This window comes from Protopterus annectens, chromosome 12.part0 (genome assembly GCF_019279795.1).
Source record: "Protopterus annectens isolate FY-2018-M chromosome 12.part0, PAN1.0, whole genome shotgun sequence".
Taxonomy (NCBI): domain Eukaryota; kingdom Metazoa; phylum Chordata; order Ceratodontiformes; family Protopteridae; genus Protopterus; species Protopterus annectens.
In genome coordinates, this window is record NC_056746.1 from 1,389,245,396 (window position 1) to 1,389,271,762 (window position 26,367).

Below are 26,367 nucleotides of genomic sequence, written 5' to 3' on the forward strand. Positions count from 1 at the left end.
CATATTTGGGAATTGGTTCATATCTCACTGCTGTCCTTGGCATTCCTTTCTTTAATAAGTCTTTGTGGGGATGCCTTTTACAAGATGATCATAAAAGAATTATGCAGAGATGTCTTCTACAAGATGACCATAAAAGAATTATGCACAGAAAATGTAATTTAATAAAGTGGCATTGATATCTTCTAGGTTAGATTCTGTTATTAGCCAACATGCCTCTTTATGGGCACTGCTATAAAAGTTACCCAAATGGATGCATTAGATAAATCATAATCACACTCTAAAAAGTTTACACCTATTTTGTTTGGAGTGAAATGATGTATTTCCATTTTATCTTTGATATTTCCATCTGAAAGAGTTTGCACTGCCTCTTTCATTTGTTTTAAGATAGAGCTTCAATCAAGCATGAAGTGAAAGATTAAAGATAGCCTTACAAAGATATTTGGGGACATAAAAATACCGCTTTTATGAAATTCCTTTATTATTGTGGATTCCCTTTCTGTTGAAGAGGTAGTTGAGGGAAATGTTATTGCATGTAATTGATTAGGGATAAGGGCAGTGGTAGTAAGGTGTCCATCTGAGCTATTGAATAAATGGGCCAGGCCTGCCTATTGTACCAGTATTGTCTGTCAGCTATCTTAGGGGGGGAGACTGAGTATCTGGGTGCTGTGAGTTTTTATTTGCTAAATTTCTTTGTGAATGGCATTTATCTGCTTTGGCTAATTCTTCAAGGAAACCTCTTTTAACATCTACTTCTCTTAATTTTACTCTCACACTTTTGAAACTCTCTGTACTTTTTTCTGGCATGGTTAATTGCTGTACATTGCAGTCAATTTCCAGTTGATCTCCCAAGGGGTCTTCTTTCTGCCTTTGTAAATATGAATGACTTGGCATATCCCCCATATGAGTCTGACGACTTGGCTTTCAAATCACTCTTAGGTCTGTTTGTAAATGTATTAATGGTTTACATCTTTGCACCATGCCTTCTTGAAAACACTGTAATTACTTATAGCCATTCAGATTGAATGTCTTTTTTGTATAAGTAATGAGAACACTTCATACACTGCGCACAACTGCAAGCAGTTCCTTCTCAGTCTGAGCATATCTTTTCTAAATTTTAACTGCAGAATCATTTCTGAAGCACAGTTATAATAGATGTCAACTTGTGTTGCAGCTACCGTATTCATATCAATATATTTCAGTACAAGTACTTTAGTAACTAACTGCTAGAAAACTTCAGAAAGCTTCTCATTTCTTACTCTACTGCCATGCCAAAAATCTATTCTGGTAGTTTCCTTAATAGCAAATCCATTACAGAAATATTCAGAGTAAATTTTGAAAGATAATGGAACAAGCCCAGAAATTTTATAAATGCTTGTTTAGCCTTTCTTGGCAGTAACAACAGCTCTGACATTTCCTTCATCTGGTTTCATACCCTGTGAAGTTAACATGAGCTATGTGTCTTACCACTATAACTCTGATTTTACATGTATTCTTATTCAGTTTGAGTTTATGCTGCTTCTGTGTATCAGTAACAGATTCAGTCATTATTCTGCTCTTAGCTGGTCATATGCTAAACCAGTATAAAATCATAGAGATAATATAATCAAATGTAAGGTGACAGCCAGTGGCAATAGAGTGGGAGGGGAATTTTTGGTAAACACAGTCTCGCATGCTTTTTCATAATACCTGTTTGTGTGTCTTGCAAGTTTGAGCTCTGATGATACTAATATTCATTAATAATACCCGTTACTGAAATACAGCCATTTGAAAACACTTTTGACACTAATCATCTACTGATATCAATACCACTGAGTATAACTATCTTATGTTGTGCTGTGACCTTGGAATTGACTATAAAATTGCAAAGGAAGTAGTTGAGGCGAAATTCCTCTGCACAGGGAGGAGTATAACTGAACAGATCTTACTTTTCAGTACACATAGAACATAAAGCATAATTCACACTTTCATGTCAATTTATATAAATGTGTGTATACATGTATATAAATGTATGTGCACATGAGGGTAATAGTGTTAGTGTACATATATGTATATAAATGTATGTGCATATGAAGTTTTGCATGTTTGTACATGCATGTAAATATATGTGCATGTGAGGGCAAGTGTGTGTATGTGTACATGTATATAAATGTAATTGCATATGAGGGTATAATTGTGTGTGTGTGTGTGTGTGTGTGTGTGTGTGTGTGTGTGTGTGTGTGTGTGTTTGTCTATGTGTGTGCATGTGTCTGTGAGTACATGTATATAAATGTATGTGCATGTGAGAGTATGGTATGATTTTGTTTGTGTGTGTGTGTGTGTGTGTGTGTGTGTGTGTGTCTGTGTGTGTGTGTTTGTATGTGTGTGTGTGTATATATGTGTGCTTGTATATAAATGTATGTGCATATGAGGGTATAATTGTGTGTATGTGTATGCCTGTGCATGTGTGTGTGTGTGAGTGTGTGAGTGTGTGTGTGTGTGTGTGTGTGTGTGTGTGTGTGTGTGTGTGTGAGAGAGACTCTCTTTTTTTCAGAGTACCATATTGAATAGATTGGGTATTAAACACGACCCAAAAAACTCTGTATCTAAATGAAGACAATATGAAATTACTTCTGGGACCATCCATCCTTAGCAGTCAGGGCTGGCACTCTGAACATCCAGTAATCCTTCCTGGTCAGTAGTTCTGAGGTAGTCAATGCACCCAGCTGCCATGGCGATGAAAGAGAGTTAATGGGGAGAAATGTGAATATACTACTACCATAAAGAATTCCTTGACAGCTCACATGGAACCGCTACACTTCATGATAATAATTATAATAATAATAGTAATAACAATCTTCAAGCTGCAGCTTTGACAGGCAGTGCTGTGTGTGCTACTACTATATACTGTTGTTGAGCACAAGGAGAAGTACTTGACAGCAAAGCAAATGAATGACAAAAACAACGAAGAGCGTCAAATAAAATGTACCAGTGGGCTCCTGAAGTTGGCATGTAATTTGTTGTGAAACAGTTTAAGAAAATACTGTCTCTTTCTAATTTGTTGATTAGTAACTGTACAAAATCTTCTTCCCCAGCATTATGAAGTTCCTCGTGTCAAAGCGGAAGTTTAAAGAAAGCCTTCGGCCTTATGATGTAATGGACGTTATTGAGCAGTACTCAGCTGGACATCTGGACATGTTGTCTCGCATTAAGAACCTTCAGTCCAGGCAAGATACTTGCATTTCACCTATTGTTCTACCCCAAGCTGCCATGTTTCAGTTTACCTCTAGGACAAATGTGCTTTACTGCAGTGCTTTTTTTATGGGAATATATCAACAAAGGATGTGAGACTATATTTAGAGCAGATCTTAATGCAAAAAGTAGAGGTGTGTATTACTTCAGTATTTGCATTAGATAGGTTAAGGTTAGTGAACCTTTATTAAAAGTCCAGAATTTAGTGTAAGGTGCTTATGCAAAAAGAGGTCCCCAAACTGTTTCTAGTACTAAATTTTGCAGCAGTCTATTTTTTTAAAGTAGGACATGTCAAAACAGTGATACCTTTACTAATGTATCTATGTGTGTTACTGCAACACCTTGTCCCACCTGTACTTGATTTCAAAAGTAGTTTCAGTAAGTGTATAACATAAATCTGTTGTGTTAATTATTTTTAGTACAATTATTTTGAGTTAGGGTGGTTCCCAAATTATGTAGCAAAATAATTAAAATTAAAATTACTGGTAGTACATTGTGCCTATGTTGGGCTCACAAACGCTATTAGTAATCATGCTGTGGTAACCATAATGCAGATAAGCCCTTTGCTTACTTTTTTTGTGAATACCCTCTTAATATATGTTAGATATTTTGTCTGCATTATACTGATATAGAAGCTATGGATTGGAATGAAGTAACTCCTACTGAGATAGAGCTAAAACTAAGAAAGGCTCCCAACTGGAAAACGCCAAGTCCAGACGCTGTACCTAACTTTTAGTTAAAGGTATTGTTATCCTTGCACCTACTCATACTTAAAAGGGAACATGCGAATCACCCTAAGAATTATTGACCAATAACTTGTCTCCGAAAAACATGCAAGGTATGTACGGGAATTGATGCAGATAGAGTCTGAATTAAGAAAAAAATTCAATCATAGCCTTAGAACAGAAGGGGGGAATAAAAGAGATTCATATAGAATAAAGGCTCATCTTTTGTTAACTCATTACAGCTGACTGCGCCTCCAAGCATTTCTGCAGTTACCTCCTATATGTGCCTCGAAGGGTCAAATATTGCTTGTTCACATTTGCATTAATAATTCCAAAAGCATGCTACATAAAAGGTATCAGAAGATTTTCATCTTAAACCATACTTGATGGCAAACACAGTTGTATTGATGTTTGAACTCTGTTTAATGCAGCTAAAGACATATTGAATATTATTTGCATATGGTTTATTTGTATTGTAATAATTTTCATATTTCTCTAAATATCTTAAAATTCAAGTAACACAGACACAGCTGCATAGTCTCATATGAAAGCTCACAGCTGTATGAAGAAAATCCTGCTGGCAGTATGTGACTTGCTCAAATGGTTACAGAAATATCATAAGCTGTTGATACAACATTACAAAAGTAATATTCACTGCCTTTATTTTGGCTTATAAAATCCAGTTTAAAGCATTGAACTGAATGCCACTAATGTAAAAATTAATTTACCTTGAATAGTTTGACACTTACAGTGGTGTACTAATAGTTATGATTCCAGAGATATGAATATTGATTTGAACTGTAAGGTGGTAACTTAATTTTTTTAAAGGCTCAAGCCATACCCATCGGGAGTTAAAAGTACACACTCAAAAGTGCCATACTGAAGGGAATGAGTTAAATAAAGTCGTAATGGAAACCTGTAAAAAGAACAGGAATATTAGTACGGCATGGATAGATTGCAGCAAAGCATTTGACAGTATTCCTCATTCCTGGATTAAAAGATATTTACAAACGTACAAGATCCATCACACATTGGTAACTTTTATTACTGTTACTATGAAGAAATGGCAAACCACTTTTCAGTTGAACCACAAAAAAGGACAAATTGCTACTGAGGGTGTGAAATCCAGTGTGAAATATTCCAGGGTGATTCTTTGTCACCATCATTATTTTGCCTTGATCTTAATCCATTAAGTTGTTTACCCAGCAGCCTAGGTCACAGAGTCAGTCTGACTCCAACGAAATCCTCAAGTGAAACAATATCTCATCTAGTTTTTGTGGGTGACTTGAAACTATATAGTTCATCAAATAAACATTTGAAACAGCAACTGCAAGTTCTTAAAGCTTTTCAGGTGACATCGGAATGTCATTTGGTCTTGACAAATGTACAAAAACAACATCTGAAGGAAAACACTAAATACAAGAAAATATAAAACTTGGGGAGGAATATGATATACAGATTTGGAACAAGGAGGCGTGCACAAATATCTTGCAATAGATGAAGGGGCAGTGATACAATATAAAACATGAGAACAAAGCTCAGTAAGGAATATTCTAGAAGGCTAAAATTAATACCTCAAATGGCTTTGACATCTAGGAATAAAGTTCAAGCTATAAATCTACTTCATAGGTTCATAGGTTCATACTAGGCTATCTGCCCTAGGGCATTTATAAGCCTAGCCAGAGTGTGTTTGGCTTTCGCCACCCATTTTAAATTAATTTTGCTATGCCCTTTTTCGAGGTTAGTATACTGTGCCTCTGTCTAACAGTGACACAGAAGTGATACCCGGGGTAAACCTACAATCTCCCATCCACTCATCAAGATTCCCCTTGAAGAGAGTCAATGAAGGACTCTGCCTAACCTGGACTGGGATTTTATTCTAGAGTGAAGGGAGCCTCTGGGTTATGAATCTGTCCCTCCAGCATGTCCTATTTATTTCAGTGCTGAGGTTCAAGTCTCTCGAGTGTAGCTCAATGGGATTTGGATTTTCTGAGGTGCAGCATGTCCATTAATTCCGGGTTGGACATGGCTTTATACATCAGGCACAGATCGCCTCTGAGCAGGTGGTATGCCACTGAGTAGAGCTGGAGTTTCTTTAACCGGGCAGCATATGGCATCTGTTTGAGCCCTTTGATCCTCTTGGTGAGGTACTTTTGGGGTCTTTCCAGTTGCTGCAGGTGTCTGGTAAGGTACATCCCAAAAGGGGCATTGTACTCAATTATGGGCCTGATGAGGGATGAGTAAAGAGGCACAATGACCTCCCTGATCTAGATGTGAATCCCTTCATGATTAGGTGGGCTATATAAAATGTTCTTCTAACCACTTTGGCCACGTGGTTGTCAAATGAGAGATTGCTATCAACTTGGGTCCCCAGGTCCCTAATTACTTCTTCTGTACTTAATGGATTACCACCTATGTGGTAATTTGTGGTCACTTTGTTTTTGCCAAAGGGGATGACTATACACTTTTTGGCATTTAGCTTGAGGCCATGGCTCTGACACCAGTTGTCTGTTTCTATGATGCCCTTTTGGAGGACGCTTGTGTCGGCTGGAGAGTCGATTATGGCGCCCAGTTTGCAGTCATCTGTGAACTTGGTCAGCCACAGTCCTTCCGTGTTGGCCTGTACCTCAGAGAAATATATACTGAACAAGAGAGGTCCCAGGACTGAGCCTTGTGGGATGCTACTTGTAACTGGTTTGGAATCTGACATGGCTCCAGCAATTCTAACCATGTGGGTTCTGTCCTTGAGCCAGTTTGCAACCCATCTAGTGACATAGGGGTTTATATTTAAGCTGGTGAGCTTATCTATAATGCCCGAGTGGGGTATTGTATCGAAGGCTTTTGCGAGGTCCAGGTAGGCTGTGTGGACCACCTTCCCCTCGTCAATGGCCTTGGTGACTGTTTCAAAGAAATCAACCAGGTTTAAGAGGCAGGATCTGCCCTTAACAAAGCCGAACTGGGTAGGATCCAGTGTCTGTAGGTCCCCAATATCTTTATTTATGAGGTCCATGATGATCCTTTCCATAGCTTTGCAGGCCAAGCTAGTCAGGCTTATGGGGCGATAGTTTCCAGGATCCGTTGAGGCACCACCTTTGTGGAGAGGGACCACTGTTGCTGTACGCCACTCTTTGGGTACATATCCTGAAATAAGGCTGAGATTGAACAGTAGTTTTATGTTTGGGTTTAGCTCTTCTTGGAGTCCATGTAGAGCGCAGCCCGGGACACCGTTTGGTCCCATTGATGCTGTGTTTTTTGCTTTGGAGAGGGTGGCTCTTACCTGAGCATCTGAGATGTCAGGGGTCAGCACTCTGCTGGGATAGATATTTGCCCTTTTGGTGGGGGGGGGGAGAAGTTTGCACTGAACCTGTCAGCTAGGATGTTGGCAATATCTGTGGGTTTGGTGTATTTTTTGTCATTTTGGACTAATTCTGAGCATATCTGGGAATTCCCACCCAGGTTCCTAACATAACTAAAGAAAGCCTTGTGATTATCCTTAGTGTCCTGTGCAATTATTCTCTCGAAGCTGGCCTTAGATGATTTTATGAGTGCCCGTAGTTTTTTGCTAATACTGATCAGAGATGCTTTCCCTTTTTGGGATTTTGCTCTATCATGTAGTAGCTTCCTCCTTCTATTGTATAGTTTGTTTATGGCTGGGGTCCACCAGACAGGACGCCTGCCTTTGGAGGATTGGGTCTTGCTTTTATTTGGGATTGCATGATCCATGCATTCCTGAAGGTGCTCATAGAATGCGTTTATAAAGGATTCTGCGGTCTGGGCCATATTTTCCACAGGCCCGGGGGCTTTGAAGGATTCCACCTCAGTTTTGAGGAGTGTGAAATTTGCTTTAGAGAAGTTTTCACTGTGGTTTTCTGGGCAGGGGTGGGGTCGGGATGTGAATATCCAGTGAGATTAGTTTATGGTCTGATCTTACCAGTGAGGGATACACTTCTGGTCTGGAGCATAGAGTCCCCATGTTGGTGATGATCAGGTCCAGTATGTTTTCCCTCTTGTGGGAGTGGTAACAAGTTGTTCCATAGCATTTGAGTTTATAAATTCTAGGAACCTTTGGGCTAGGGTGCTGGAGCTAGAGTAATGCTCCCAGTCTATGTTTGGGTATTTGAAGTCGCCCAATATAATGGTGTTTGGAGAGACCTTCATATTTTCCAGTGTTCTTAGGAAGGCTGAGTGGGGTTCCTGGGTTTGGGAGGGTGGTCTGTATCAGGCTATAAACTGGAAGGCAGTTTTACCCACTGTTAGTTGCACATGGATAGTCTCTGATGCTTCGTACTGTGCCACCAACCTGGAGGTGTGGGTATCTTTGACGAATATTGATACTCCCCCTCCTTTTGTGGTTCGGTCCAAGTTTTGGGGCTGAGAAGCATGGTATGAGGTATAACCTGGTAGTGCTGGGGTGCTCTCAGGAGCCTTGAACCAGGTTTCTGTCACTGCACAGATATCAATGTTCTCCATGCTAAGGAGAGGTTCGAGTGCGTGCATCTTGAGGTTTAGACTTCTGGCGTTGAGTAGCATTACTCTTAGTTTCTTATCCCTTGTGATACCTATGGAGGTGGGTTTGTCTTTTGAGCCTTGCCTAAAAAAGGCACTATGGGGGTAGCAAGAGCCTTTGCCAATATCCGAAATCCCAGGGGTGACAGGTGCAAGCCGTCCCTAGCGAAACATCATGGCTTGTCAAGCATGTCATCCCAGGCTGACAGGCATTGGATCCCCTTTGAATGACACCAATACTTAAGCCAATTGTTGAAATTGATCATCTTGTCTTCATATTGTGGCATCATTCTTGGTGAGGGTAAGATGCTACTCAAGGTCAGGGTCATACCGGCCTGGGCTACATGCTCAGAGAGCTCCTCTATGTCTCTTTTCATGTAGTCCAGGGAGGTACGTCTCAGGTCATTGACACCAGCATGGACATTGACTGAGTCATATTTGTACTTGCCTTGGAGTGACCTGAGTGCTTGTGTTATGTGGCGGATCCTAGCGCCCGACAGGCAGCTCACCGTGACCTTCTCCTTGTTCAGCCTGGTGAGCGGGATGTCAGTGTGCCTGACAATAGAGTAACCTATTACAAGTGTATCAGGTGTGTTGTTTAGCCTTAAGGGCTGTGACTGTTTGGCACACAGGCTTTGTGAGCTATGTGTTGCACGTGTTTTGTTTTGGGGTAGCGGTTGCTTGGGTGTCTGCTTTGGAGGTATCTGCTGCTTAGGCAGATTTTTATTTAGAGCCTCCGAATATGTTTTTGTGTGTTTATGTGTTTGATTTGCTGTTGTGGTAGGTCTATGTGAGACTGGAATTGTAGTGAGTGTGGTTTCCTTCTCCTCCTGACTGGTTATGCCAGTACTGAGTTGAGAGAGCTTAGCCTCCAGTTTGTCTATATGGTTGCATCTCTCACATGTGTTGGAATTTGTTGGGAGGAGGAGAGGGTTGTCTGTGTACATGAGGCAGTTGTAACATTGCCTCAAGATTCCCAGATTCACCAGCTGGACCGGAGAGGAGATTGACAACTGAACTTTGGACATGCTAGAATTGTATTGGGAATTCCTTTATAATTGAAAAAAAGGGCCAATGGGGAACAAGGTACTCAAGGGGAGTTTGTGAGGGTGTAGTGCTTTTAATTTTTAGTGCTGACTTAGTGAGCAAGTGCCAGGTAACTTAAATGCAATGTGTTACAGGTAACTTAAATGCAAAAATGACAAACAGTAACTTTCTTTCAAGTGAAACAAGGAAATAAGTACAGTAAGCAATGCAGATATCACTAGGGATCCACAGAAGCACTGAAAAGCCGCATTTTAGGTGAAATTAGCATTTCAGGGAAATAACAAGCAAACAAACAACAAGCATACAAACAAAGCTAGATTCAGCAGGCCTGGATCTAGTCTACGCTACAGCAAACAAGGTGTACCAATTTCAGTAAGAAACAGTTCAAATCTGCAGGCACTATAAGCCTTTAACCAGAAATTCCCAGCTCAGAAGGGCAGAGTCCAGCCTCTCCTCCCACAAGAGTGCAGACCACGAACCTTCTTAATGTAAAATAACTGGCCTGAAGCCCAAGTGCTTAAACCAGAACTAATACACTTTTAGAATAACAGACACTGAGCCCTCAATCAGCAGTTCCCAACTTAGAAGGATGTAAGCTACCCGTCCTGCCACTACAGTGCAGACCACAAACCTTCTTAATGTAAAACAACTGGTTTGAAGCCCAAGTGCTTAATCCAAAAGACTTAGAATGATAGCTACACTTTAATCAAGTTACTACCAAGCAGTAATAAATACAATTGAATACTTTAAAGAATGCCTGGATTAGTGCTCAAGTTATACAAACAAAGCTAGATTCAGTAGGCCTGGATCTAGTCTATGCTACAGCAAACAAGGTGTACCAATTTCAATAAGAAGCAGTTCAAATATGCAGGCACTATAAGCCTTTAACCAGAAATTCCCAGCTCAGAAGGGCAGAGTCCAGCCTCTCCTCCCACAAGAGTGCAGACCACGAACCCTCTTAATGTAAAATAACTGGCCTGAAGCCCAAGTGCTTAAACCAGAATTAATACACTTTTAGAATAACAGACACTGAGCCCTCAATCAGCAGTTCCCAACTTAGAAGGATGTAAGCTACCTGTTCTGCCACCACAGTGCAGACCACAAACCTTCTTAATGTAAAACAACTGGTCTGAAGCCCAAGTGCTTAAACTAAAAGGCTTAGAATGAGTTACACCAAGCAGTAATAAATACAATTGAGTACTTTTAAGATGACGCAAAAGCAAAATAAAGTAGGAAGAAACACAAATACAGTAAAAGCAGATACATTTTTTTTTCTTAAGTGGAAAGAGAGAAAGGAAAGAGAGAAAGGAGTAGCAGAAACTAAGCTGATTGGCCTTCTCAAATGTTCTCCCTGTACTGGGTAGAATGAGGTAATGACACTAGACTGGGAGGAGGGTCCCAGATCAAATTTACACTAGGGGCGGGCAACTGCAAAGCCACCAACTATAAAAACACTATACCAACAGTGAGGGAGGGTGGGAAACAAACTGCAGAAATGTTTCTCACAGCTGAAAAGCAGCAGTGAGCCTTTAAATGAAAGTTTTAAACAGCTAAAGGAGCCTCTAGAAAAAAGAGTTTAACTGCAACAAGTTATCAGAAACAAACAACCCAACAGATGCTTAATAAAAGTGGACAATTTCCAGTTGATACCTCACACACAGTGAAACTAGCTAGAAAAATACACAGTGCACAAAGTGCTATAAATAACAAAGAAATAAAGAACAAAATAAAAAAACAGAATACTCAATGTTATATATTATAGCTCCGAGTTTCCTCAGTGTCCTTCCTTCGATCAAGCTCAGTGTGAAATGGCAGAACACTCACAAATGAACTTCTTAGGTAACAGAAAGTTGAAACCTGAGACAGTTCCTTTTTTTAAGTTATAGCTTTGAAGTGATTGGCTGGTTACAAAAAAGAGTTGGATAAGGTTAACAGGAAAACAAGAAAATTACTTCATGCCCATCGGTGATATACAAGAATCTGTGTTTGCCAAGATTATATATCCCTCAGTTTGAAGGCAGCATGGGCCTCCTTAAAACTGACTACACACACAAGTCGCTGATTGTAGGATTGCATGCATATTTATTGACATCATCAGATCCAAATGCATTAAAAGTTCTAAAACATGAACTAAATAAGTCCAAGATGACCTCCTTGTCTAAGTTAGCATAGAGGAAAAAAAAAAACAGGCATGGAAATCCACGCAAATGTGGTTAAAAATCAGGTGTAAGCAGAAAGCACAAAAAAAGCAAAAGAAAGAATACAAAGCATGCAATCAGGAAAAATAGAAAAAGTCAAATAGAAAAATCATAATTATAGCAAGAAGTATAGATCTCTGCTGGAACAGCCACGTGTTGACCAAGAGTTGTTGTGTGATTGGCTTAGATGGGCTGAATTTAAACCAAAAGATGAAATGTTAATATTGGCAGCTCAAGATAGTGGATTATGCATCAGATGGTTCAGAAAATCCATAGAAGGTGTAGGTGATACACACAAATGTAGGTTTTGTGGTACAGAACTAGAAAACGTTACACATCTTGTTGAAAGTTACTAAACTTCCTTGGCCGAAGGTTTGTATACTGAAAGACATAACAATGTGGCAAGGTTGTTTCAGTGGAGATTTTATAAACATTACAACACAGGGGCAGAAAAGGATTGCTGAAAATGATGAATTGATGGTCATGTGATATCGCATAGCAGCAGCTAAGAAGGTAGAAGCAAACAGATCAGATATTGTTTACGAAAAAAGACAGAAATATCATTGTTTAGTGAAAGTGCTACACCCAGTTACTACAGAGTTTTATGAACTGAAAAACATAAAATATAAAATATCAAGACACACAAGCAGAAACAAGAGCAATATGAAATAAAGAAACACAGATAGTTGTACCTGTAGTAGGAGCAACTGGACTAACAAAAAAAAAGAATATTTGAGCATATCCAAATATGCTTCCAATAAAAGTAACCCCTTATGAACTGCAAAAAGATGCAATTCAGGGTACATCATGAGTGCTAGAAGAGCAATCTTATCAGATGTCAAAGACTGAAGCAAAACTGATTTTATAAACTCTAATTTTGCCGTGACTTAGGAATGGCATCCATCCCCATTAAGTTACATGCAAACCTAAACATTTGGAGAAATTAAAGCAAAGCATATTTATAGTTTATATTTATGGCATGCAATGTTTGGCAATTATCATAGGCCAGGGAATAAACAGAATTGAAAGTGGTGGCAAATTGTTTTATAATGACATGGTGGAGCAGAGCTAGTCCAAGCAAGCGTTTGCAAGATTGTGAACCAGGAGAAACATAAGTGATCCTCATTGAGGAAGAAACTGGTTGTCATGAGTGAGATCTGATGCATAGAGTGATAGATAGACAGACATGCAGACATATGATATCGAGAAAGAGGTGAAAAACCAGAAGTGAGATGGGGTAAAAGTGATCTACAGTCAGCAGCATTCTTTAATGCGTAAAACAGGTCATCACAAGTCAGTTTTTCAGCAGTAGCATATAGGTACATGGTAGGGAGAAACTGCTCTCCACCAAGGTGGTGGAAAGGCAAATTAGTAACAGGTAGAAAGGAGCCAACTCTGGTGGCAAGCAGCCTATCACTATAGAAAAATGTAGCCAGTTGGATAAGATGATTACCAATGGCAGCCCATCTATAAGTGGAACAAAAGTAGCCAACCACGCCAGAAGACTTTAATGACATCAGTTGATTTCTGGTCCACAAAATGCCCTGAATGTTCCTTCTAGCAGATCAGTAGGTTCCAACATTTAACAGCGCAATACGTTTAGTTGAAACTAATGAACATTTTCAGAGATCTGTGAAGTAATTATGTAGAGATGGAGAAGCAGAAATGCTTGGGGAGACCAAACACAAGGTTCTGTTAGTAGGATGCATAAAACAAGAAGATGGGAAAGGACTAGAAATACAAGAGGAAGAATGATAAGGGATGAATGTAGCAGAGCTCGGAGGGAGGAGGAGTAGGTAAAGTGGCAGTATGGCTCAGACACTGGTGTGGGGGCTGGAGACCATGAAGTCTTCAGCCACTAGTGGATAAGGTGAGGGATTTTAGGTAACTAATGTGGGAACTCAGGGGCCGTAGCCATATGCATCAGCAAGGACAACAGACAGGGTCTGTAAGTATACAACAGACACATAGAGAACAGGATGACTGGTGTACATAACAGAACTATTGTATCTCCCTTTCTCCTCCATTTGAACATCATGTCTTTCCTTACAAAAAGTTGTTTGGCTTCCCATAAATTGACTTACAGTATTATCTCTTAATTCATTAACTTTAAAGCTGCTTTACTTAGGATATTATCTTCCATTAGCAACATTTCTAGACATCATGACTTTTCCCAAATGCTCATGGAACAGTATTCAAGGCACATTCACCCATAACAACTGCTCTTTTAAGCTTGCTGTTTCAGAAGGGGTGTTTTCCAAAATTTCACTTTCTGTCCACTGAAATCCACAGTGAGTACTTCTGAGACTTTACTCCATAGAAATCGCCCAATAACTTTATAATAAATATCACTGTACCTCCTTTAAAATCATCCCCTGCTTAATTATATTCTGCTACCCCCTACTCTAACATAATGTTCACTTGTCTGCATTGTGTAGTAAGTTAACAAAATTTCATTTTAGACTTGAAGCTCAGCATTTTTCCCATATTTGTGGGTGATATTTACAAGCTTCATATTGTTTTTTACTGTACGTTGTGTTTTGTATAAAGTTATCATTACCTCTTTCTGTCAAACGAAATATCTACAGCCTGTATATTTGTCACCTTACCTTCTTCATGACCTTTACTATTTCATGTGTATTCAGTATTTAAATTATGTGCTTACTGTTCCTTGCTAAGAAAGATGTCTTTCTTTATATACAACCCACTTATGCATGTATATCTCTATAACTACTGTTCCTGTTATATACTTTAACTTCTGTACTATGCCAGTGGGCCAGGTTGTGGCCGAAAAGGATCCTGTACTCTGTCCACTTACTCAGTAAATAAACAAGTAAATAAGTAAACAGATAAAGAAATGCCTGGGGAATGGTAGCGAGACGGAAGCAGAGTACAGAGAGGAGTCTCTCAGCCCAGCAACTAGTAGCTTATTGGCCGTTTTGGGCTAATTCCTATCTCTTTCAATCTCCCTGTTTAAAACTCATATTTGCGTGGTTTTGCGTGGTTTTGTGCACTGCGCAGCATCTCACAGCACCGGTTACACAGGTTTAAACTATTCCTGGCTCCACAAAGTCTGCTCTTCAATTTTTCCCTTAAAACTAGTCAAACTCTCAAATTAAGCACTCAACCTTCCTTTTACAGCCCAGCACTTGCTCAAATTTCTCAGTAAGCACTAACAAACACTAGCACTGCACCCCCCCCTTATACTATATAGAAGTAAAAGACTCCCTATTCGTCCCATCCGGACAATCAATAAAACAGTTCATTAAACTATTCAGGCATGTCCAAAGGGCAGTTTCAGGTCTACACTCCAGTCCAGCTGGTGAATCTGGAAATCTTGAGGCAATGTTACAATTGCCTTATGTACACAGACAACCCTCTGCTCCTTCCAACAAACTTAAATGTATTTGAGAGATGCAACTATACAGCCAAACTGGAGGCCAAGCTCTCTCAACCCAAGACTGGAACAGCCAGTCAGGAGGAGAAGGGAACCACTCGCACCACACAACCAGTCTCACATAGACCAATCATATCTGCATCAGCAAACAGGACACATAAACACACAAAAACATACTCGGAGGCTCTAAATAAAAATCTGCCAAAGCAGCAGAGACCTCCAAAGCAGACATCCAAGCAATTGCTACCCCACAACAATATTCACGTATCACATACTTCACAAAGTCTGTGTGCCACACAATCTCAGCCCTTAAGGCTAAATAACACACCAAATACACTAGTAATGGGAGACTCTATTGTCAGGCACACTGATGTCCTGCTCACCAGAATGAACAAAGAGAAGGTCACTGTAAGCTGCCTGTCGGGTGCCAGGATCCGCCACATAACACAAGCACTCAAGTCACTCCAAAGCAAGTACAAATATGACTCTGTCATTGTCCATGTTGGTGTGAATGACCTGAGACATAAAGAGACATAGAGGAGCTCTCTGATCATGTAGCCCAGGCCGGTATGACTCTGACCCTGAGTAGCATCTTGCCCTCACCAAGAAGGATGCCACAGTATAAAGACAAAATGATCAATTTTAACAATTGGCTAAACTATTGGTGTCATTCAAATGGGGATCCAGTGTCTGTCAGCCTGGGATGACATGCTCGACAAGCCACGTTGCTTTGCTAGAGATGGCTTGCACCTGTCACCCTTGGGCTTTCGAATACTGGCTAAGGCTCTTGCCACCCCCTTAGTGCCTTTTTTAGGCAAGGCCCAAAAGACAAACCCACCTCCATAGACAACACAAGAAACAAAAAACTGAGGGTAATGCTACTCAATGCCAGAAGTCTAAACCTCAAAATGCATGCACTTGAGGCATTCCTCAGTATGGAGAAAATCGATATCTGTGCAGTAACAGAAACCTGGTTCAAGGCTCCAGAGAGCACCCCAGCACTACCAGGCTATAACTCATAACATACTTTTTGGCCCCAGAACCCGGACCGAAATACAAAAGGCGGTGGTGTATCCATCTTCATCAAGGATGCCCACACCTCCAGGTTGGTGGCACTGCACGAGGCCTCGGAGATCATCCATGTGCAACTAACAGTGGGCAAAACTGATTTTCAGTTTGTAGCTTACTAAAGATCACCCACCTTGTCTCAGGACCCCCACTCAGCAGTCCTGAGAACATTGGAGAATATGAAGGTCTCACCAAACACACTGATATTGGGTGAGTTCAACTACCCAAACATTGACTGGGAAAGCTACAAGTCCCAACTCCTTTGCCCAACGTTTCCTGGAGTTTATAAACTCAAACACCCTGGAACAACTGGTCATCACTCCCACAAGAGGTGACAACATATTGGACCTGGTCATCACCAACATGGGGGCTCAATGTTCCACACCAGAGGTAAACCCCTTGTTGGTAAGATCAGATCATAAACTAATCACACTGGACAGCCACATCCCGACCCCACCCCCAGCCAAGGAAACCACTGTGAAACATTTCTCAAAAGCAAACTTCACACTTTTCAAGACAGAGGTGGAATGTTTCAAAGCCCCCGGGCTAATGGAAAATGCTGCCCAAACCACAAAATCCTTTACAAATGCATTCGATGAGCACCTACAGGAATGCATGGATCGAGCCATCCCAAGTAAAACCAAGACTCACTCCTCCAAAAAGAGGAGACCATTCTGGTGGACCCCAGCCATAAATAAGCTATACAACAGAAGAAGGAAACTACTACATGATAGAGCAAAATCCCAAAAAGGGAAGGCATCCGTGATCAGTATTAGCAAGAAACTACGATCCCTCATAAAATCATCCAAGGCCAGCTTCGAAAGAAAAATCACTAAAGACTCTAAAGATAATCATAAGGCCTTCTTTAGCTATGTCAAGAATCTAGGTGGCAACTCTCATATCTCCTCTGAGCTGGTGCAAAATGGCAAAAAATACACTGAACACACTGACATTGCCAACATCCTGGCTGACAGGTTCAGTGCAAACTTTACCCCCCCACCCCCAAAAGGGCCCGTGTCCATCCCAGAAGAATGTAGACCCCCAGACATCACAGACACACAGGTGAATACAGCCCTCTCAAAAGCCAAAAGCACAGCATCAATGGGACTGGATGGTATCCCAGGCTGCGCCTTACATGAGCTCCAAAAAGAACTAAACCCTCACATAAATTCACTGTTCAAACTCAGCCTTACTACAGGATATGTACCCAAAGAATGTCGTACAACAACAGTTATCCCACTCCACAAAGGTTGCGCCACAACAGATCCCGGGAACTATCACCCTATAAGCCTGACTAGCCTGGTCTGCAAGGCTATTGAGTGCATCATCATGGATCTCATAAACAAAGACATTGGGAACCTCCAGACACTGGACCCTACCCAATTCGGCTTTGTTAAAGGCATATCTTGCCTCTTAAACCATTAGACTTCTTTGAAACAGTTACCAAGGCCATAGACGAGGGAATGGTAGTCCACACAGCCTACCTAGACCTTGCAAAGGCCTTCGACACAATACCCCACTCTGGCATTATAGATAAGCGTACCAGCTTGAACATTAACCCTTATGTCACGAGATGGGTTGCAGACTGGCTCATGGATAGAACTCATATGGTCAGAGTTGTGGGTGCCATGTCCGACTCCAAACCGGTTACAAGTGGTGTCCCACAGGGCTCAGTCCTGGGACCCCTCTTATTCGGTATATACTTTTCTGAGGTACAGGCAAGCATGAGAGGTCTATGGTTGACCAAGTTCACAGATGATTGCAAACTGGGAGCCATAATCAGCTCTCCAGCTGATACAGACATCCTCCAGAAGGGTCTTACAGAGACGAATACCTGGTGTCAGAACCATGGCCTCAAGCTAAATGCCAAAAAGTGCATAGTCATCCCTTCTGGGAAGAACAAAGTGCCCATGAACTACCACATAGGTGGTAATCCACTAAGAATGGACGATGTAATTAGGGATCTGGGGACCCAAGTAGATAGCAACCTCTCCTTTGATAATCACATTGTCAAAGTGGATAGAAAAACCTTTTATATAGCCCACCTAATCACAAAATGGTTCACATCTAGATCAAGAGAGGTGATCGTGCCCCTCTACTCATCGCTCATCAGGCCCATAATAGAGTACAATGCCCCATTAGGGATGTACCTTACCCGACACCTGCAACAGCTGGAAAGAGCGCAGAAGTACCTCACTAAGAGGATCATGGGCCTCAAACAGATGCCCTATGCAGCTCGACTAAAGAATCTCCAGCTCTACTCAGTTGCTTACCGCCTACTCAGCGGTGATCTCTGCCTGATGTACTCCCCAGAATTAATGGACATGCTCCACCTCAAGAAAACCAAATCCCTTAGAGCTACACGTTCCAGGGATTTAAACCTCAGCACAACAATAAATAGGACATGCTGGAGGGATAGATTCATATCCCAGAGGCATTCCTTGCTCTGGAATAGAATCCCAATCCATGTTAGGCAGAGCCCCTCACTGACCCTCTTCAAGAGAAATCTTGACGCGTGGATGGGAAATCATAAATTTACTCCTGGGATCACTTCTATGGCCCTGCTGGACAGAGGCTCAGGAATTTAATCAAATCTAAAAGGGAGGCGAAAGCCAACACATTCTGGCTAGGCTTATAAATGCCCTAGGGCAGATAGCCTAGTACCTACCTATGAACCTATGAACCTATGAGTGCAGCCAGAGAAGACAGGATCAATGATATGAGAAGGTTCTGCATGTGAGACAAAGGGAATGATGAAGTCATAAGGCACAATAAAGGAAATGATGAAGGTGTAGAATGATGACATCATAAGGTACAATGAAGGAAATGATGAAAGTGTAGAATGATGATGTCATAAGGTGCAATGAAGGAAGTGATGAAGGTGTAGAATGATGACGTCATAAGGCACAATAAAGGAAATGATGAATGCGTAGAGGAAAGACAACTAAGGACTGCAGGAGATAGGGAAAAGGAGACTAACTAGGAATTGTAGCTCTGGGACTACATTTGAGAGATTAGGATTGAAAGAGTATAGGAACAAGACTGCAGGATCTTCTGAAAGGGATGACACAGATATAAACGTAGGGTTCAAAGGAGCTGAGAAAAGAAATGGCTTATTCCCAGAAAAATTAATAGGACTATCCTGGGAAATAAGGGAAACGTGCAATTCAGGAATTGTAAAAAATGGCAATGCAGGAAGGCTAGTAGGAAGAAAGGCAATCAGAGTCATCCTGACAAGGGTAAGAAATGGGAGTGTTAGTTAAGTGCAGTCAGAAGGAGTAGGTTGCACCTCTGGGTAGGTTGCACTGGTGGTCGGCATCTTCAAAACACGAAGACCATGCAAAATAACCTTTCTGCTAATACATGCCTCAAAGTTGAAGCGTTGAAGTTGAAGTCGCTTCAACTTCAAAATTGGTCTTCGTGTTTTGAAGATGCTGACCACCGGTGCAACCTACCCAGAGTTGCTGTATCGTTGGCAGCAATTAAACATAGAGGTGAGCCTCAGTTACATGTCTCTTTTAAACAGGTTTTTTGCTCCTGAAGAGAAGAACTTGCTATCATTGATTCAAAAACAACAAACTGATTTATATGTATGTTATCCAGAGACTTTAGTCGATCAATTGATGGAACACCTTTTGGATAGCATCTCCCTGTTTGAGAGACATTTGTTGGAACAGAAGAAGCATAAGCTTCAAAGAAACTTACACGATTTTTCACATGGCCAAGTTTTTACTTGGCCGAGAAATACTAACTCTAATATTCATAATAGACAATCTAGTTATAATGGTACAACTAATGGTCGATTGTTTGAATCTGTATCTGACCATTTAGGTCCTACACCTATTAGTAAGAATGTATCTACCTCTAAAAGTGCCATAATTAATGATGTAGATGTGCATGATAATAGGGATATTTTAAGCAATGTCAATTGTGATGCAACCACTCCTAGTGTGAGTTCACAGGGTGAAAACTTGGCTAATAATAATATCCATACTGGAATGAACCACATTCTGTCTGAATCTGGTGATTTAGTAATAGATAATGTTGAAGGCAGTAATGGGCCTAATTTGGACTACATTTCGTCCCCAATTTTCCATCAAGTTACTGAACCAGTGGTCCATAGGAAAACCACTAATAATAGTAGTGGGAGTATACATCCTACCCCTTTCCCGATTTCCAACATGTACAATCGGGGCAGAAGTCACTCTATGAGCAGAGGGAGACAAAAAAGGAAAGCCCCAGTAGGAGATATAAAAGGACCCACCCTGAAGAAGATGTGGGAGAAGGTAGTAACAACTTAGTGTGGAATCTTTCCCACAGACCCTTGGATAAGTATGAGGTGGAGGTCCTGAACAAGGGGCTATCTTTTATACCAACCACTTATAGCAGTCTTTCAGATACCATTTTAGATGTCAAATTATTTGCATGTAATGTTCAATTGAAACTGTTATTTGATAATGTTGAAAGTAACACCTATGTTTCACAACCATGGAAACCTAGTGTATTTGTCCCTAATTTGCATCCTTTAGTGGATGCTTTTTGTAAGATTGTAGAAGAGGACTTGTATATCTGTCATACAGATATACGACCTATTAAAAATAAAAAGAAACATAACTTATCCTTCCAACAGAAGAGGGCCTTAGATAATTTAAGGAGAGACAATAACATATCAATTAGACCAGCAGATAAAGGTGGTCCAGTAGTTATTCTGGATAACAAAGACTATAAATACTATATGTGTGAGATGTTACAAGACACTGCTTTCTACATACCAGTTAGTGAAAGTGATGTTCAAAAACGTGTCTACGGTTAATACTTTATTACAAGGACGTCTTAGGAGTGGAGCCATTACTATTGAAATGTTTAATTTTCTATTAGTCAAACACCCTTTAATCCCAACTGTATAAGGGCTCCCAAAAATACACAAAGACCCTGTGAAACCACCTATGAGACCTGTAGTGGCAGGTAGGGGGTGGGTTACTGAACCCCCTCTCTGTGCTTGTTGAGAAAATGTTGAGACCTGTAGTTAATTTAAACCCAGTTATTTTGAAAGATACTAAACAGTTTCTACTTGATTTATACAAAGAAACAGTTAATATACCAGATAATTGATCATATATTCTAGTAACTATGGACATTAAGTCCTTGTTTACGATGATACCTAACCAGCATGGTATACAAAGTATAGATCATTATTTAAACAACTATACTGATTTCTTGGATGCCAAAATTGATGTCATTTGTAGATTACTTAGAATAGTGCTGGAGAATAATATCTTCTTATTTGATAGTGAATTATTTCTCCAGAAGGATGGCGTAGCTATGGGCACTTCATGTGCCAACAGGTACGTCAACCTTGTAATGACAGTTTAGGAAAAGGATAAACTTTTTCATCTATCTAGTTACAGAGTTTGTTATATTTTACAAGGGCTTTGTAGATGATTTGTTTTTTCTCTGGAAGGGTAGTGAGGCTGATTTGGATATATTTTTTAATGAAGTGAATTCTCTCACTGATTACCTGAAATTTACCATTACTATGTCTCGAGATAGTATTTCTTTTACAGATGTATTCATTGAGCATTTGCTCAATGGTAAATTGAACACAAGGGTATATAGGAAATCATGTTATAAGAACACATTGTTGCACAGAGTATGCACCCTGGTTTTATTTTTAAAAACATAGTAAAAGGACAAGCTATTCGAGCTTCTAGATTGAATCCAATAAAGTCTAATTTTGAAAAAGAACTGATTGACCTTAATGATAAATTAGTAGCAAGGAAATATAATGATAGTGAGATAAGATATAGTTTCCTTAGCACAGAGAATATAAGATCTAGTAGAACTTGTCCTTATTTTTCAGAAGAAGGGAATCGGCAGTATTCAGAGTCTATCAATTCTGATACTTTTTATACATCCATACAGAAATTGTCATTGTTTTTTACTTATGATGTTTGTCAGATCAAAGATATAATTTATAAACATTGGAATTTGTTAACCATAGACCCTCTCATTAGGAATATTGTAGGGGAACAACCCCAGTTCTTATTTAAGAACAATAAAAATCTATTTAGACTCTTTATGTTACCCATCTAGTAATATGCATTCATCTCTTGTTAATTCATACATAGGAACTAGGCCATGTTATAGTTGTAATTTTTGTTCCTTTATTTGCGAATCCCATAATTCCGTACATCCCAACACCTTACATATACATAAATTTGATGTAACAGCTGACTGTAACACCAAACATGTGGTTTATCTCGCCATGTGTTCCTCCTGTTCTGTTTTTTATGTGGGCAAAACTGACAGGAGACTTAGGGACAGGGTTAGAGAGCATTTGTACCAGATACGTATTAAATCTGACACCAATGCACTCTCAAAACACACTTCAGCCACTGATACTTCGCATGTATTCAAGTTTATGGTAATATTTAAAAATGCACCTAGTTTGAGAGGTGGTGATGTTTAGGAATTTTACTGAGATGAATGAAATGAAATGGATAATTAAATTTCAAGCACATTTATATCCTGGTTTGAATGAGAAGATACCTATTAAGCCAGCACTTAGAAATAGGAGGCTGACTTATAAATAAATAATTCATTATTATATTATTTTATATGTACTTTTTTATATATATGCCTAAATGTTTTATGTATAGTTTTTATTTACGTTTTTGCATATTTAAAATTAATATATTTTTTGCATAGCTAGTTTTTAGATAGGTTTTTTGAGGTTTTTATGTATATCTTACTTAATTGAGGTGATGTTTTCACTCCCTAATTAAGATGTTAATTAGTGAGTTAATTGATTCATTTACAAATAGAGAGGGTTTTCATTTTTATAACATTATTGAGGTCTGAAGAAGCCATCTTGGTGAAAGTGCTTACCTGTTCTGGAATTGTTGAATAAAAGAACCTTATTTTACCTAAGGGTCCAGCAAATAATTTTTTCCTAAACGGCTTTACAAGAATAGAAGTTGGTCTGAATAGACATTTTTCTGGTAACTGATATTCACTGCCAGAGGTTGTCACTGAGCCTGTTTTATTGTTGTTTGACTTTGTTTGCTCTATTAGTGCTTAGTGCCATTTATTTCACAGCGGTGTTGGTTATCTATTCTACTTTAAAAAAGCAATAATTTAAAATTGGTCCTATTTTGGACCCTTGTCTCCATTTATGTTTAGCTTTGTTCAAGTTTCTTGGGCTCATACATTGAGCGGTATGAATAGTATAAATGAGAAATATAAAATCCAGGTCTTTAAAACAGCTTTAGCAAGTACAATTCATACTTTTAGAAGTTTATTACAGCAAAATGGGAAAATCAGAAGTTAAAATTGAGATAGAATGGAAATAGTGGAACAGGATAAAAGCTTATAATATGTGGGTGGGTGGCTGACAAGAAGGGATGTTTGAATGAGGAGGTCAAAGGTGGAATCAGAGACACTGCAGCCAACTGTCACAGATTGTGAGGGGTAATGTGTCGCAGAAGCCAACTGTCACAGATTGTGAGGGGTAATGTGTCACAGAAGCCAACTGTCACAGATTGTGAGGGGTAATGTGTCTCAGAAGCCAACTGTCACAGATTGTGAGGGATAATGTGTCGCAGAAGCCAACTGTCACAGATTGTGAGGGGTAATGTGTCACAGAAGCCAATTGTCACAGATTGTGAGGGGTAATGTGTCGCAGAAGCCAACTGTCACAGATTGTGAGGGGTAATGTGTCGCAGAAGCCAACTATCACAGATAGTGAGGGGTAATGTGTCGCAGAAGACAACTGTCACAGATTGTGAGGGGTAATGTGCCGCAGAAGACAACTGTCACAGATTGTGAGGGGTAATGTGTCGCAGAAGACAACTGTCACAGATTGTGAGGGGTAATGTGTTGCAGAAGCCAACTGTCACAGATTGTGAGGGGTAATGTGTCACAGTAGCCAATTGTCACAGATTGCGAGGGGTAATGTGTCGCAGAAGCCAACTGTCACAGATTGTGAGGGGTAATGTGTCACAGAAGCCAACTGTCACAGATTGTGAGGGGTAATGTGTCACAGGAGACAACTGTCACAGATTGTGAGGGGTAATGTGTCACAGAAGCCAACTATCACAGATTGTGAGGGGTAATGTGTCGCAGAAGCCAACTGTCACAAATTGTGAGGGGTAATGTGTCGCAGAAGCCAACTGTCACAGATTGTGAGGGGTAATGTGTCGCAGAAGACAACTGTCACAGATTGTGAGGGGTAATGTGTCACAGAAGCCAACTGTCACAGATTGTGAGGGGTAATGTGTCACAGAAGCCAATTGTCACAGATTGCGAGGGGTAATGTGTCGCAAAAGCCAACTGTCACTGATTTTGAGGGGTAATGTGTCACAGAAGCCAACTGTCACAGATTGTGAGGGGTAATGTGTCACAGGAGACAACTGTCACAGATTGTGAGGGGTAATGTGTCACAGAAGCCAACTATCACAGATTGTGAGGGGTAATGTGTCGCAGAAGCCAACTGTCACAGATTGTGAGGGGTAATGTGTCGCAGAAGACAACTGTCACAGATTGTGAGGGGTAATGTGTCACAGAAGAATGACAGAGAAGGTGAAAAGTAGGGTGCTCAAAAACCTGGTGTGACCAGTGGTCCTGTATGACAGAGACTTGAGCAGTGAAGACAGAGTAAGTGAGGAATCTTGAGGTAATGGAGATGAATGAAATGAAATGGATAATTAAATTTCACATTCATATATTGAATGGTTTGAATGAAGATACCTATAGCACTTAAGGATAGAGAGGCTGACATAAATAAATAATTCAATATTATATTATTTTATATGTTATTTTTATATATATGCCTATATATTTTATGTAATATTTTATATTCGTTTTTGCATATTTAAAATTAAAATATATATTTTTTTTATAGCTAGTTTTAGATAGGTTTTGAGGGTTTTTATGTATATTACTTAATATTGGGTGATGTTTTCCTCCTAATTAAGATGACATGGTGTGGCCAGGATGGACCTGAGGGACAGATGGATAAATAAGGGTAAGTGAGGAATCTTGAGGTAATGGAGATGAAGTACGTGACATGGGTGGCAGGATGCACACTGAGGGACAGATGGATAAATAAGGATATCAGTGCAGAGGTCAAGGTAAACCCAACATCTGGTAAGGTCAAGCAGAAAGATTATGGTTGTTTCACAATGTGTGCAGGGAAGCAGATGATTTGATAAAGATTTGGGAGAGATAGGTAGAAGACAACAGAGAAAATGAAGACAACCAGACAAGAGATGGATGGATTGTGTAAGAGAAGACTTGTGACAGTCAGGCATGACAGTCAAAGAAGACAGGAGAGTGAGTCAGAGTCAAGAGGGGTGGTGATAGTTGACATGACACTCCGACTAAATGTAGAGAAATAGTAAAAAGGGGTGGGGGTAATGATGAGAAAACATTTCAATTTGGAGTTACTGAGAAGCGCCATAGTGACAGGAACATTCTGATTGCCTTGGACCCTAAACCGTATGATCCCATCAGATTTTTTGTAACTTCTAGAAAGTGAATGATTTATCCAGGTTAAGCAGGTTTAATGCCTAAAATGGAAGACCTCATAAGCTTACTAGGCTAGAGAAGGTTTTTGACCATCCTAAGTGTGACAATGAAGTATGAGCTAGGTATTAGGGTAATCATTATCACTGGGTCGTCAGGACTGCATGACCCATCATGAAAAGTACAGAGCAGAGGACAGGGTCCAATGCTAGGATGAGGTTCAGTATGGCATAGTGCTTATCCATTAGGCCACTGGAGTAATAGGCTCTGATAAGATTTGAACTCATGACCCTGGTTTGCCAGGCCACTGCTCTAACCCCTCAGCTACACAGCCAGACATATTAACTAAGGAGAAAAATGCCATCTTTATACTGTTTTCAGTGTTACAATGTGAAAACAATGTTTTCTGATCTGAGGTAGAGCACATATACCATTTATGTATAAAGTACCATGTTTCTTCTGATGTTGTTTGTCATCTGAATGGGTGAATGGGTAAGGTAAAACAGAGTAGGCAACTGGAAGCACCAGCTGTGAGGGACTAAAGGGAAAGCTGTAGCCATACTAGTCAGAGCTATTTGCTTCTCGGTCCTGAGAAAATATTTTGATGAAAGAGATGTTTGCCTCTTGATATGGAGGGAATATTCATATGAAACTGAGATTACTGCTTTGAAGA

At 40.0% G+C, this 26,367-nt stretch overlaps 1 protein-coding gene across 2 annotated transcripts in view; it reads left to right on the top strand.

The window, feature by feature from the left end:
- Positions 1 to 26,367, top strand: part of KCNQ2 (potassium voltage-gated channel subfamily Q member 2) — a 942,433-nt gene that overhangs the window by 854,403 nt on the left and 61,663 nt on the right. For both annotated transcript variants that reach the window (XM_044090450.1, XM_044090449.1), the window contains exon 14: positions 3,072 to 3,203. In XM_044090450.1, coding sequence (XP_043946385.1) covers positions 3,072 to 3,203 — 132 coding nt within the window. The remainder of the gene's footprint in view (positions 1 to 3,071; positions 3,204 to 26,367) is intronic.